At 33.1% G+C, this 12,559-nt stretch overlaps 2 protein-coding genes across 19 annotated transcripts in view; both read right to left on the bottom strand.

Annotated features, from left to right (window-relative positions):
* Bili (FERM domain-containing protein 8 Bili) overlaps positions 1–12,559 on the bottom strand; it is a 1,367,054-nt gene that overhangs the window by 1,117,997 nt on the left and 236,498 nt on the right. The gene's annotated exons all lie outside the window — the stretch shown is intronic.
* LOC141387034 (uncharacterized) lies at positions 3,669–11,677 on the bottom strand. Its single transcript, XM_073956134.1, has 2 exons — positions 6,238–11,677; positions 3,669–6,169 (listed from the first exon to the last, which is right to left on the bottom strand). Exons 1-2 carry the CDS (start codon positions 6,558–6,560, stop codon positions 5,818–5,820), a joined length of 675 nt encoding a protein of 224 aa, XP_073812235.1. The 5' UTR covers positions 6,561–11,677; the 3' UTR covers positions 3,669–5,817.

The following is a 12,559-nucleotide window of genomic DNA, read 5'->3' as shown; positions in this document are numbered from 1 at the left end:
ATCGATTTAAAAATTCAATTTGAAACCAATACACCAATTCCTCAAAATACCTCAGCATATTGCTTAATTATCCATGATCGTCTGGTGGAGTATGTTCCATTGACTGGAATCGTTCGAAAAATAGTATAAGTTCTTTGCATACTTACCTTTATATCATGTAAACTCAATAATGAAATAAAACACATTGTTTTGTAATTTCAAATATAAAAAGTATTGTTTTATTTTTATTTTTTCAAAAAAACGTTATAAATGTATCTAGTTAGTAATAGTACATAGATAATTAGTAACAAGTAAGAACGGCGTTAAGTTCGGCCGGGCCGAACTTGTTATACCCTCCACCACAAGTTGTATTGAAGTAAAATGGAATAATTAGTTTCCTTTCGTGTATGAAGAAGACTTAATACTAAATTTCAGCAATTTTGGTAAAACAATGTGAGGCACCATTCTATGGGGGCTATTTCAAAATGTCGATCTATACCGACAAATTTCTGACGGAAAGTTTTTAGGCTCAAAGAAGACTAAATACCAAATTTCCTATATTTCGGTAAGAGAATGTGACTAAAACTTAAAAAATACCGAAAGTCAAGAAGTACGCTTCTATGGGAATATAGAAAGATGTGGACCTATACTGATAATACCCTTCTGGAATATTTTATAACTCTTGGAAAACGAAATAACGAATTTCAGCCATTTCGGTTGGATATTGACGTCACAATCTTCAGTATTACAAAAATCGGGAGGTATCGTTCTATGGGGGCTATATGAAGGCGTGGACTTATACCGACAAATTTAAGGGGGAAGTTTGAGCACCCCCAACAAAGTCTAAATACCAAATTTCAGCCATTTCGGTGGAATATTGAGGCCAAAGCGTTCAAAATACCGAAAATCGGGAGGTACCGTTCTATGGGGGCTATATGAAGGCATGGACCGATACCGACAAAGTTCTGGGGGAAGTTTTATACCACCAACGTATACTAAGTACCAAATTTCAGCCATTTGGTGTGATAATGAAGCTAAAACCTTGAAAATACCGAAAATCGAGAGGTGTCGTTCTATGGGGGCTATATAAAGGTGTGGACCGATACCGACAAAATTCTGGTGGAAAGTTTTATACCCCTAAAGAAGACTACGTACCAAATTTCAGCCATTTTGGTAGGATAATGAAGCTAAAACCTTTAAAATACCGAAAATCGGTAGGTACCGTTCTATGGGGGCTATATAAAGGTGTGGACCGATACCGACAAAATTCTGGGGGAAAGTTTTATACCCCTAAAGAAGACTACGTACCAAATTTCAGCCATTTTGGTAGGATAATGAAGCTAAAACCTTAAAAATACCGAAAATCGGGATGTACCGTTCTATGGGGGCTATATAAAGGTGTGGACCGATACCGACAAAATTCTGTGGAAAAGTTTTATACCCTTAAAGAAGACTACGTACCAAATTTCAGCCATTTTGGTAGGATAATGAAGCTAAAACCTTAAAAATACCGAAAATCGGGAGGTACCGTTCTATGGGGGCTATATCAAAACGTGGACCGATATATCCCATTTTCAATACCAACCATCCTGCAAGTAATAAAAACTTCTGTACCAAATTTTGACTCTCTATCTTTAAAATTGCGAGCTGTATCTTGATTTCAACAGACAGACGGACGGACTGACGGACGGACGGACGGACAGACGGACATGGTCAAATCGACATAGAATTTTATGCTGATCAATAATATATATACTTTATAGGGTCTCCGACGAATATTTCGATGTGTTACAAACGGAATGACAAATTTAATTATACCCTCCATATGGTGGAGGGTATAAAAATAATGGCGTTTATGTGTAAAGTTAGTAAAATTAATAATAACCCAGCAAAATTTGACGGAAGGGGTTCTTTGCGATGACGTGATTTCATGTCATCTTTTGCATTGGTTCAAAGGAAGTCGTGGAAGATCCGATCTTTTCATTAGGATTTGAACCAATGCAAAGGAAGTCGTGAAAGATCCGATCTTTTCATCAGCATTTGTACCCATTCCATCGATCCAATAGAGATGATGTTTGTGGTTTTATTTACACACCTGTTTATTTTCATTTTGGTATGTTCCAGTACTGCAACAATCTACTAATTTTTACTATTTTTTCCGATAACATAAAGGAAAAATTGTTATCGTAGTAAAAATAAGTAGATTCTTGCAGTTTCTGGAACAGACCAAAGTTGTTAGAACTGTCGTCGTGATGTTGTCTTACATTTCCTGCATATCAAACAACTAAAACTTCTAAACAATTGGTATTATATGAAGTCCCAACCATCGAGCTAAAAATAGAATCGGACTGCACACATTGCTATTTTAAAAGTTCCCTTGTCTGTTCTAAATCTGACATAGAACGAAATCAATCAAATCTCGCTTCTTGGAATTTGAAAAAGGTCCGAAACGAAAAGGAACAAGAATCTGAAAATAAAGAAACGACTTTTGGAAAGAAACAATTAAAAATAAATTATTTAAGCATAAATGGTATTTTCCATAAAAGGTCTCTCCTCCCCGTTCGTTACATTTTGTTCTTAGAGATCCCTAAAGCAAGCCGGGTTGTAGATCCCTACATATTTCCGTCACTAAACAAAAGAGTATAAATTACCAACATGTTGTTATAAAATAACAAAATTATAAAATAAAAGTAATTTACGAAATAAAAATACTTAAAGGAGTGCATTTGGAGTACATGTCGAAATCTGAACTGGTGATGGGAAGTTAATTGAAAAAACCTTTTGTAAGATGAAAGAATATCAGTTGCGGAGAACGGAGGAAGTAATCTTTTGCGTTGCAGCGGTGGTGATTACATTGCAATTTTGGATGTAAACTTTTGAAAAACTAAACTGATAAATTAATTGTAGTTATTTCATGAATTCGTTTGAATTAATAAAGAGTTTTGTTTTTCATGAAAACCATATGTATTTCAATACAGCATTTCCATTTTCCAAACAATATGAAAATTTCATGCCAAGGGGTTGGTGAAAATGACATGCCAAAGCATTGGTTAAAATGACATGTCAAAGCATGGGTGAAAATGACGTGTCAAAGCATTGGTGAAAATGACGTGTCAAAGCATTGGTGAAAATGACATGTCAAATCATTGGTGGAAATGACATGCCAAAGCATTGGTGAAAATGACATGTCAACGCATTGGTTAAAATGACATGCTTAGGATCCAGAAAAGAACGTCATCTTTTGGGGTCCACGCTCATATAAAATTCATCGATGAAGATGCTAAAAAGATGACATGCTAGATCACTTGCACCCATGATTGAATGTCATCTTTGGCATCGAACATTTTGCTGGGAATATATTGTTATTTAGTAAAACATTGTTAAAAAAGATTAATACAAATACCATGTGTAATTTCTAAAAAGTAATATGAAAATAATGCCGAAATTTTAATGATAATATGTTGAAATACTAACAATATGACAATTAATATCCAATATTTATAGATTAGATTTTATTCCTTAATTTATTTAATTCTTTAATTTAATATATTTACATTTTAATCAATGTCCATTGGGACAGGTGAATCTAAATTATCCAAGTTTAAATCCTCATTTATATTGTTTAGTTTATAGTGGCCCCAAGCATATGTACTTATACCATCTTCTCTTATAACACGTTTGTCGTGTTGACGGCATAGAGATATTTTTGTAATTTTTTCTGTGGTTATAGTATGCTGTCTTGACCTAAATGAATACATTGTGTCATACAAAACCTTTTTATCATATAAGCATTCCCAATATGTATCTATTGTATATTTTTTATTACGGATTTTGTAACACCCTTAGATTTCTTCACATCGTCGCTATCAACTACTTTGATAGCATAGACTTTAGGACGAAGTCCTACAAACTCAATCATGGTTTTCCCGTTATTTTCTTTTCCCAATTTCTTTTTATTAATGAGAGGAATACCATACTTATTGTTGGGTGAGAAGTCTGAGGCGTCAAACCTTTCCTCTATTTCTTTCAAAGTCAATACCGTATATAGATTCAGTCCTATAAATATTATGATGAAAGAGTCCGTGTCCATATAATTTAAAATAAAGGCGTCGCCAAATTTTGCTTTCAGAAAGTCATAGAGGAAAGCATACATTAACAGCTTTGATATTTCTAGCACTCAAAATCCTAAATATAATGGTTTATCATATTTTACTTTTACGTTTTGCATCTGGATAGCTACCATATTTTCAGCAAATATAGAAAGACTATGGAAATTTGGTTTAGCAATTAGCTTGCTAGCTACATTTCTTTTCTTCTTGTTATTTTTATCCTCCCACTCTGTTACAATTTTAACAGTTTTTCTCTTGTCTATATTTTCCATATTGTCATAGCAATTTAAAAAAAATCTTTTTCAAATGCATTTTGAGCATATTGTGTAAATGACAAAACTCTATGTACTTTCCATCCAGTCCATGTTGCAAACATTGTTTCAAACAGAGTGGTGAATTGTGTACGATTCTTTGTCCGTCAAGTCCGCAATTAACTGTTTAGTTTTGGACCCCCAACACATTTGTTTTCTGGACAAAAGGGTAAGTCATTATGTTTGTCATGAAGATGCTGAGGGTAATCGAGATCAACCTCTAAAATAAATCCAGTTATATTATCATCAGGAATTGATTGTATCACATTAGGATCATTAAATTTTTCCAAGTCCTCTTCCCACTTGAAATTTTTTCTGGGAGAGGTTTTGTCACGGCTGTTCCATATAAATTATTAACGTCCAAGTAATATATGTTTACTTCTGGCTTTCTTTTGTCATAATTGGGAACATCTTCATTATTGGCTACAGAATGTCTATTTGAGCACTGGGTTAGTCCACCTCTAATCGCATTTTTACAGAAATTGCACATATTTATATCTGTAAAAAGTTCAAGCTCAACCTTGGTGCAGAGAAGCATTGCATCACAAGATAGAGATGGAGCTGTGAAATATTGACAAGGATCTAACTTGTGAATATTCATTCAGACATCTCTAAAATTTTCAAAGACGTCTGTTAGTAAGAGAACATCTGTTTTGAGGTACAACTCCATGTAATCTTCCAAAGTCTGACAACGAAAATGTTACCACACTTGTTTTGCATGGTTGTAGTCCTCTACTGAACATTCTGAATCTGTCGTATAATTATAAAATTCTTCTTTGGGTGGTAGTTGGGTATCTTTTAATTTTTCAAATGATGAAAGATAATCATAAGGAAAAAACACCTTTCCTTGTCAAGAGCGTAAAATCTTTCTCCTTAGGGAAATATGATTTCACCGCATGAAAATCGTCTTTAGGCAGATTCTTTACCAATTTGTCTAAACTTGTAGGCATGAATCTAAAACTGTCCAGGAAACGTAGTTCAAGTCTATCTTGTCTCTTCTTTTTCTTCTTGTCTTTTTCACTTTGTCTTTCCTCCCCTCCATCTTCTTCCTCTGAATCCTCTCCCTCATCACTCCATTCTTCTTCATCCTCTTCTCCCACAACAACACTACTATTGGTGCTAGTAGTGTTATTCGACTCATCATCTTTCATATTAATGAAATAGGACATGGATATATAAAGTTCCTTATTTTGAGGAATTACTTTTATATCTCCACCAAAATTAGATAATTCTTTAATAAAAAGGTGACAGTCGTAAGATGAGAAGTTATGGAAAAAATTGGGATGAATTTAGGCAGTTGATACTGCAGATTGCAGCGATTATGTGCATGCCGGCGATATTTACCAGTTGGGTGACAATGATCACGAACTCTATCACCACCTAACGGTACGTCGCATATGTGGCATCTGACACTTGTTTTAAATTGTGATTCTTCTTCGGGTGTTAATGTTAAAGCTACATTTTATATTATAACTAAAGGCACACGGAATGTGCTCTTTTACCTTCTCTGTTTTTCCGCTGTTATTGGGATCTCCATCCACATTTCGAACACTCTCCGCATCAGCATATATACTAATGCCCACCATCTGCATCTTTTTGTAATTTCCAGATTTGAGTATGGCATCCTTCTTCGTCTTGGACATGCTGCAAACTACACCCCCACATTGCTTTTTGTGAACATCGAGGTCCTTCTCCCTATGAAAATGTTGAACACAGCCGTTGCAGATATATGCTGCGTGTTCATGAGCACTTAGTTGTGATGATAAAAGTCTGAAATTAACAGAAATATACAACTAATTAGTCAATGATTTGAGTATATTTAAATGTTGTTATATTACCGTGACATGTTCTTAATCCATATGTAATGGAATTTATCCCATTCGTTGAGTAAAATAAGTTTAACATGATGTCTCTTTTCCTCCTTTTTAAGGTAGTATGGGCCTTCAATGGAATCTCGTTCATATCCGAAAACATTTACACTGATTTCGGGGTTGGCTTTTTCAAATTGTTTTACATCCTTAAGAGCCAATGGAATACTTAAACCCATAAAGTTTAATGTTATTCCTGTGTCGAGACGAATGATGTTCTGCTTGATATCGACTTTGTATGCATACGTTCTATCGGCATTTACTTTTCTCGTCAAACTTAGTGCCGCTACCATACACCTTTTAAAGCAATATTCATCAACGTTTTTGATGTTTATGCATGCATGTTTTGAACTTAATGATGCCGGTGTTGGGATGAATTGGGCTCCACGAGTTACAGTGACTTTATTAATATTGACGTCAATTTTTAAATGTTTTTCCAAGGCCCATCCAGAACCTCTTTCTTGAAACTCATCTGATTTGTCAACAAGCTCTTTCTCATGGTTTTTAAAGATTTCATCTAGATCATCACCTAAGGATACAATTACAGTCTTGGATATGTGATTAAACACTTGATCTGTTGTTGTCGACTCGGTAGATTTTGACGGTTTCTCTTTTACATCGGTGGGCTTCACATATTGTCCCTGTAGTTCCCTATTGACTTTGATACAATTTTTTTTCAACCAACTCAAATTTTAAACATTTTATTATTGAGTCTTTAGCGTCTCTTCGAAAATCACGGGGTAATATAATGTCTTTAGTATTTTCCACTTCATAACAAGTAATGTTCTGATTGAATGCACTTTTTATAATTTTTATACTTTTTTCTAAATTTTTTCTAACAACAGTGCTGTGATTCTCACTTCGAATATGAGATAACATATTCTTTACTGCTACGTTGCACTCTGCACATAATTTATCGGCCCGATTAATTATGTCCATTTTATTTGCATGCTTACGCGACACACTTGGTTGTTCTTCTTGTTTTGGGGTTTGATTAGATGTTACACTTGGTTGTTGAGTTTTTGAGATTTGATTAGATGCAATAGTTGGTTTCTGTTGGGTACCAGTACAAACTTGTTGATGTTGTTGAAGTTCTGAGCTTTGAATAAATGATTCAGTTGGTTGTTGTTGGGTAACACTTAAAGCTTGATGTTGATTAATGAATTGTATATTTGTTTCACTTGATTGGGCATGTTTTGTCAGTTGGTGAAATTTTATAATTTTGTTCATGTTTAGCTATTAGGCCTCAGGTATTTTTGAGCAAATAAAACAGTAATTTATTGCTTTTTCATCCCGACGTTTCGTCGCTTGTTTGGCGACTTTTGCAAGGGAATTCGTCTATTTAAAAATAATAAAATTACAAATTACATTTTTTAACAAAAACACAAAGAAATTGTATATAGTTGCACTTACAATAATAATTTTAAGACGCGTTACATTAATTTTATACTAATTAAAACATATAAGATAATTAACACGACTTATAAACTAGTATCACATCTAAATTACATTATTGCTATTCCGTAACTCGCGCTTATGTTGTCCGTATCTTCTTTCAAGTTCATGGTTCTGTCAATATTTTGTTGTATCCTCAAGCTTTCAATTAATATTCTCTTTTTCTCTTTTGTTTCCTTGTCCAATATTTTGACGTTGTCAAAGTCAGGTGAGTGGCCGGTGTTCAGTGCGTGCTGTGCTAATGCTGTTGTTGCTTTTTGTTTCTCTATATCCATTTTATGTTCTCCCATTCTAATATTTAATGATCTCTTCGTAGTGCCGATGTATATCTTGCTACAATTTTCGTTGTTGTCTCCTTTGCATTGAATTTGGTAGACAACATTGTGTTGTTGTTGTTTGTCAATTGGTGTTTTGGTGTTCGTAAATATTGTGTTCAAGGTTATCTTGGGTTTATATGCAAAGTTTATGTTGTTGTTGCTAATTATTTTTTTAAGCTGTTTATTATCGAAGAGGCCTGGTATGTAACGTATACCGTAAAAATGTTTTACTTTTTCATCCTTCGTAGTATTAGATGTAGTATTTGGAGTGGTATTATTTGTAGTGTTGGATATATTATTGTATGTAGTATAAGAACATACGTTGTTTTCTTTGTTTGTTTTACGTTTGACATCTTCAATTAGTGAATTTATTATTTGGATTGGAAAGCTATTGTTTTGAGAATATTTATTATTATTTTGGTGTTTTTGTTAGGAAATTGTGTGTCGCTAATATTGAGAATTCTGTGGATTAGGTTCTTTGCTGTGTTAAGGATTTGTGATTTTGGTTGTGTTGCATTGTAGTTTATTATTCTTCCAGATGAGGTATCTTTTGAATACCAGTCAAAGATGATTTTATCATCGCTTCTCAAATTACGTCAAGGTATGGTATTTCGTTCTCTTCTTCTAATTCTATCGTAAACTGTATTATCTTGTGGTATTTATTCAAAGTATGTAAGATTTTTTCCGCATCGTCCTTGTTAATAATTGCTAAGATATCATCTACATATTTGGCTATGTATTTGATACTTATGTCATTATGTTGTAGCTCAGCTATGGTTTCGTCAAGTAGGTGGTCTAAAACTATATCTGCGATTGTAGGCGAAAGAGGGTTTCCCATAGGCATTCCAAATATTTGATTGTAAACCTTGTCGTCAAATGTGAAATAATTGTTATCCTTCAGACAGAACTGCAGAATTTGAAGGAACAGCCTTTTTGGAATTTCCGTATATTTTTTAATGAGATCCCATTTATTCATTATGATTTGAATTGCAGTGTGGACTGGGATATTTGTAAATAATGAGATTACGTCGAAGGAGACTAATATATCTGACTTGGTAGGTTTAAAGTCTCTTAGATCGTTTTTTAATTGTATGGAATTTTTAATGTTATAGTCTCGGGATATTATATTCTTTAGAATTTGGCCTATATATTTAGACAATTGGTAACATGGGACGTTGACAGACGATACAATAGGCCTTAGGGCATGGTAGAACAAGAAAAGGTAGCAGCAATACCCAGCTGACTGAACTGGGCTGTAGTGTTAGTGTCAAATTCCATACGACATTTTATATATTTATTTCTATGTTCGATGTATATTAGGGACATATATTTTTTGAAGAAAAAAAATTATTCATCTGAAATAAAAACAATTTCCCATAAAGACTCCTTCATATCATTGACATGTAACCTCCTCCAGGTCCGAACGACATGTCGCACACTAAAACACCACTTAAAGAGGCGGTACAATATTTGTCAATATGTGTGGTATTTTGTTAAACTTGAAAAAAATAAAGCCCTAATAAACATGTGCTTCTTGTTTTCAAAAACAAAAGATTGAAACAGCTTCTCATTTTTCAATGAATTACGAGCGACCCCAAACATTTTTGCAAGAATTCTACTTCCTGCGTGATATTGTGCATTTAGTGGAATGATATGGAAACATTCAAACTGAAAATCTAACGAGTTTTCATTTATGTTTTTCAAAATATTCAATCAAATGTGAAAAATTATTAGTTTTTTAAATTCCAATAATTTATAGACATTTCCTTATTTTGTTTACATTTATATTTGACACTAACGTTCCAAACAAAAACAAATTCCTTTGTGGTTGTTGTTCGAGTTGTATTTGTTGTAGTATTAACTTTACCTTGTATTTGTTCTACCATGGCCTTAGGGGTATATTTGGTTTATGTACCTTAGGCAATCCATAAATGCGACGTGCGTTTGCAGCAGAACATTGAAGTTTTCTTTTTTCAAACTGATTTATGTGTTTATTTTTGTGTAGTTCTTGGACTAGGTTATTGTTCATTTTCTGTAATTTGCTAGTCGGATCGTTTCTAAGGACCTTATATGTGTTTTTATCTTGTAGAAGTGTTTCCATTTTATCATTGTAGTCTTTCTTGTACAGAGCTACCGTTTTATTTCCTTTATCTGCTTGCAATATTATGATGTCTTTGTGTTTTTTAGAAATTTCTTTGTTTTTTCGTAAATCGCAGATATAAATCTTTCCTTTTGGCTCAATCTTTTATTTCTTTTAAAATTACTTATTCTACTTGCTATTTTTGTCCTGCATATTTCTTTGTCGCTTTCTTCTAGATCTGAAATACATTGTTCAATATCAGCAATTGCGTGTAAAGATGAGAAGTTTGACTTCGTTATTGGTAACGCAAATTTTTTGCCTAACGATAACATCCCTTTACATTCGAAGGGAAAATCTATATTGGTTTTGTTATCAAACCAATGGTCATTATAGGTGAAACCGAATTTGTTGAACATTATTTCTTTAAGTGCATTAATTTTTTTATTTTGTGTTTCTGTTACATTCATCTCTATGGCTTTCGTTCTGCAGTTTTGTTTTTGTTTGAATGTGAAGTGGTCTTCTTTATTTAATGTGTTCTGTAAATAGCAATCGATGCGTTGTAATATTTTATTTGTTGCTTTTATGCTAATGTTTGTTTGTGTAATTTCCAAGTTAAGAATTTTTGTATGGAAATTTGTCTCTATTCTTGAGTATTGTTGTTTTGTGGTATTATTGTCAAATAAGTGTTTTACCTTATTTGTTGCATTTTTCGTGTGGTTTGGAATAATTCCATAACTTCTACATGTGAGTAGGAATTTGAGTCTCATTTTTTGATGTGTTTGTCTCTTCAGTTCGTTGCAGTATTGTTTCATTGTCTGGCATGTGTCGTGGTCATATTTAAGCGCAATGTGTTGGAAGTAGCCCTTCATTGTGTGTTTTTGATGATTGTTGTAGTGTAGTTTTATTGTTCTTAAATATTTTTGGCGGCTGGCTATCCGTATTTTGTTTGGAGTTGTTATTTTTGGCCTATTTTTATTTTTATAATTTTGTTCATGTTTAGCTATTAGGCCTCAGGTATTTTTGAGCAAATAAAACAGTAATTTATTGCTTTTTCATCCCGACGTTTCGTCGCTTGTTTGGCGACTTTTTCAAGGGAATTCGTCTATTTAAAAATAATAAAATTACAAATTACATTTTTTAACAACAACACAAAGAAATTGTATATAGTTGCACTTACAATAATAATTTTAAGACGCGTTACATTAATTTTATACTAATTAAAACATATAAGATAATTAACACGACTTATAAACTAGTATCACATCTAAATTACATTATTGCTATTCCGTAACTCGCGCTTATGTTGTCCGTATCTTCTTTCAAGTTCATGGTTCTGTCAATATTTTGTTGTATCCTCAAGCTTTCAATTAATATTCTCTTTTTCTCTTTTGTTTCCTTGTCCAATATTTTGACGTTGTCAAAGTCAGGTGAGTGGCCGGTGTTCAGTGCGTGCTGTGCTAATGCTGTTGTTGCTTTTTGTTTCTCTATATCCATTTTATGTTCTCCCATTCTAATATTTAATGATCTCTTCGTAGTGCCGATGTATATCTTGCTACAATTTTCGTTGTTGTCTCCTTTGCATTGAATTTGGTAGACAACATTGTGTTGTTGTTTGTCAATTGGTGTTTTGGTGTTCGTAAATATTGTGTTCAAGGTTATGTTGGGTTTATATGCAAAGTTTATGTTGTTGTTGCTAATTATTTTTTTAAGCTGTTTATTATCGAAGAGGCCTGGTATGTAACGTATACCGTAAAGATGTTTTACTTTTTCATCCTTCGTAGTATTAGATGTAGTATTTGGAGTGGTATTATTTGTAGTGTTGGATATATTATTGTATGTAGTATTAGAACTTACGTTGTTTTCTTTATTTGTTTTACGTTTGACGTCTTCAATTAGTGAATTTATTATTTGGATTGGAAAGCTATTGTTTTTTAGAATATTTATTATTATTTTGGTGTTTTTGTTATGAAATTGTGTGTCGCTAATATTGAGAATTCTGTGGATTAGGTTCTTTGCTGTGTTAAGGATTTGTGATTTTGGTTGTGTTGCATTGTAGTTTATTATTCTTCCAGATGAGGTATCTTTTGAATACCAGTCAAAGATGATTTTATCATCGCTTCTTTTTAATTTGACGTCAAGGTATGGTATTTCGTTCTCTTCTTCTAATTCTATCGTAAACTGTATTTTCTTGTGGTATTTATTCAAAGTATGTAAGATTTTTTCCGCATCGTCCTTGTTAATAATTGCTAAGATATCATCTACATATTTGGCTATGTATTTGATACTTATGTCATTATGTTGTAGCTCAGCTATGGTTTCGTCAAGTAGGTGGTCTAAAACTATATCTGCGATTGTAGGCGAAAGAGGGTTTCCCATAGGCATTCCAAATATTTGATTGTAAACCTTGTCGTCAAATGTGAAATAATTGTTATCCTTCAGA

This window comes from Musca autumnalis, unplaced genomic scaffold (genome assembly GCF_047663935.1).
Source record: "Musca autumnalis isolate F117 unplaced genomic scaffold, ASM4766393v1 scaffold_1, whole genome shotgun sequence".
Lineage (NCBI taxonomy): Eukaryota > Metazoa > Arthropoda > Insecta > Diptera > Muscidae > Musca > Musca autumnalis.
Note: the sequence above shows the minus strand (reverse complement) of the source record. Positions and strands in the feature narration are given on the sequence as shown.

Coding starts and splice junctions, on each gene's coding strand:
- LOC141387034 (XM_073956134.1), bottom strand. CDS start 6,560: ATGGTAGCGGCACTAAGTTTGACGAGAAAAGTAAATGCCGATAGAACG. Junction 6,170..6,237: donor TGGATTAAGAACATGTCACG/GTAATATAACAA, acceptor TGTTAATTTCAG/ACTTTTATCATCACAACTAA.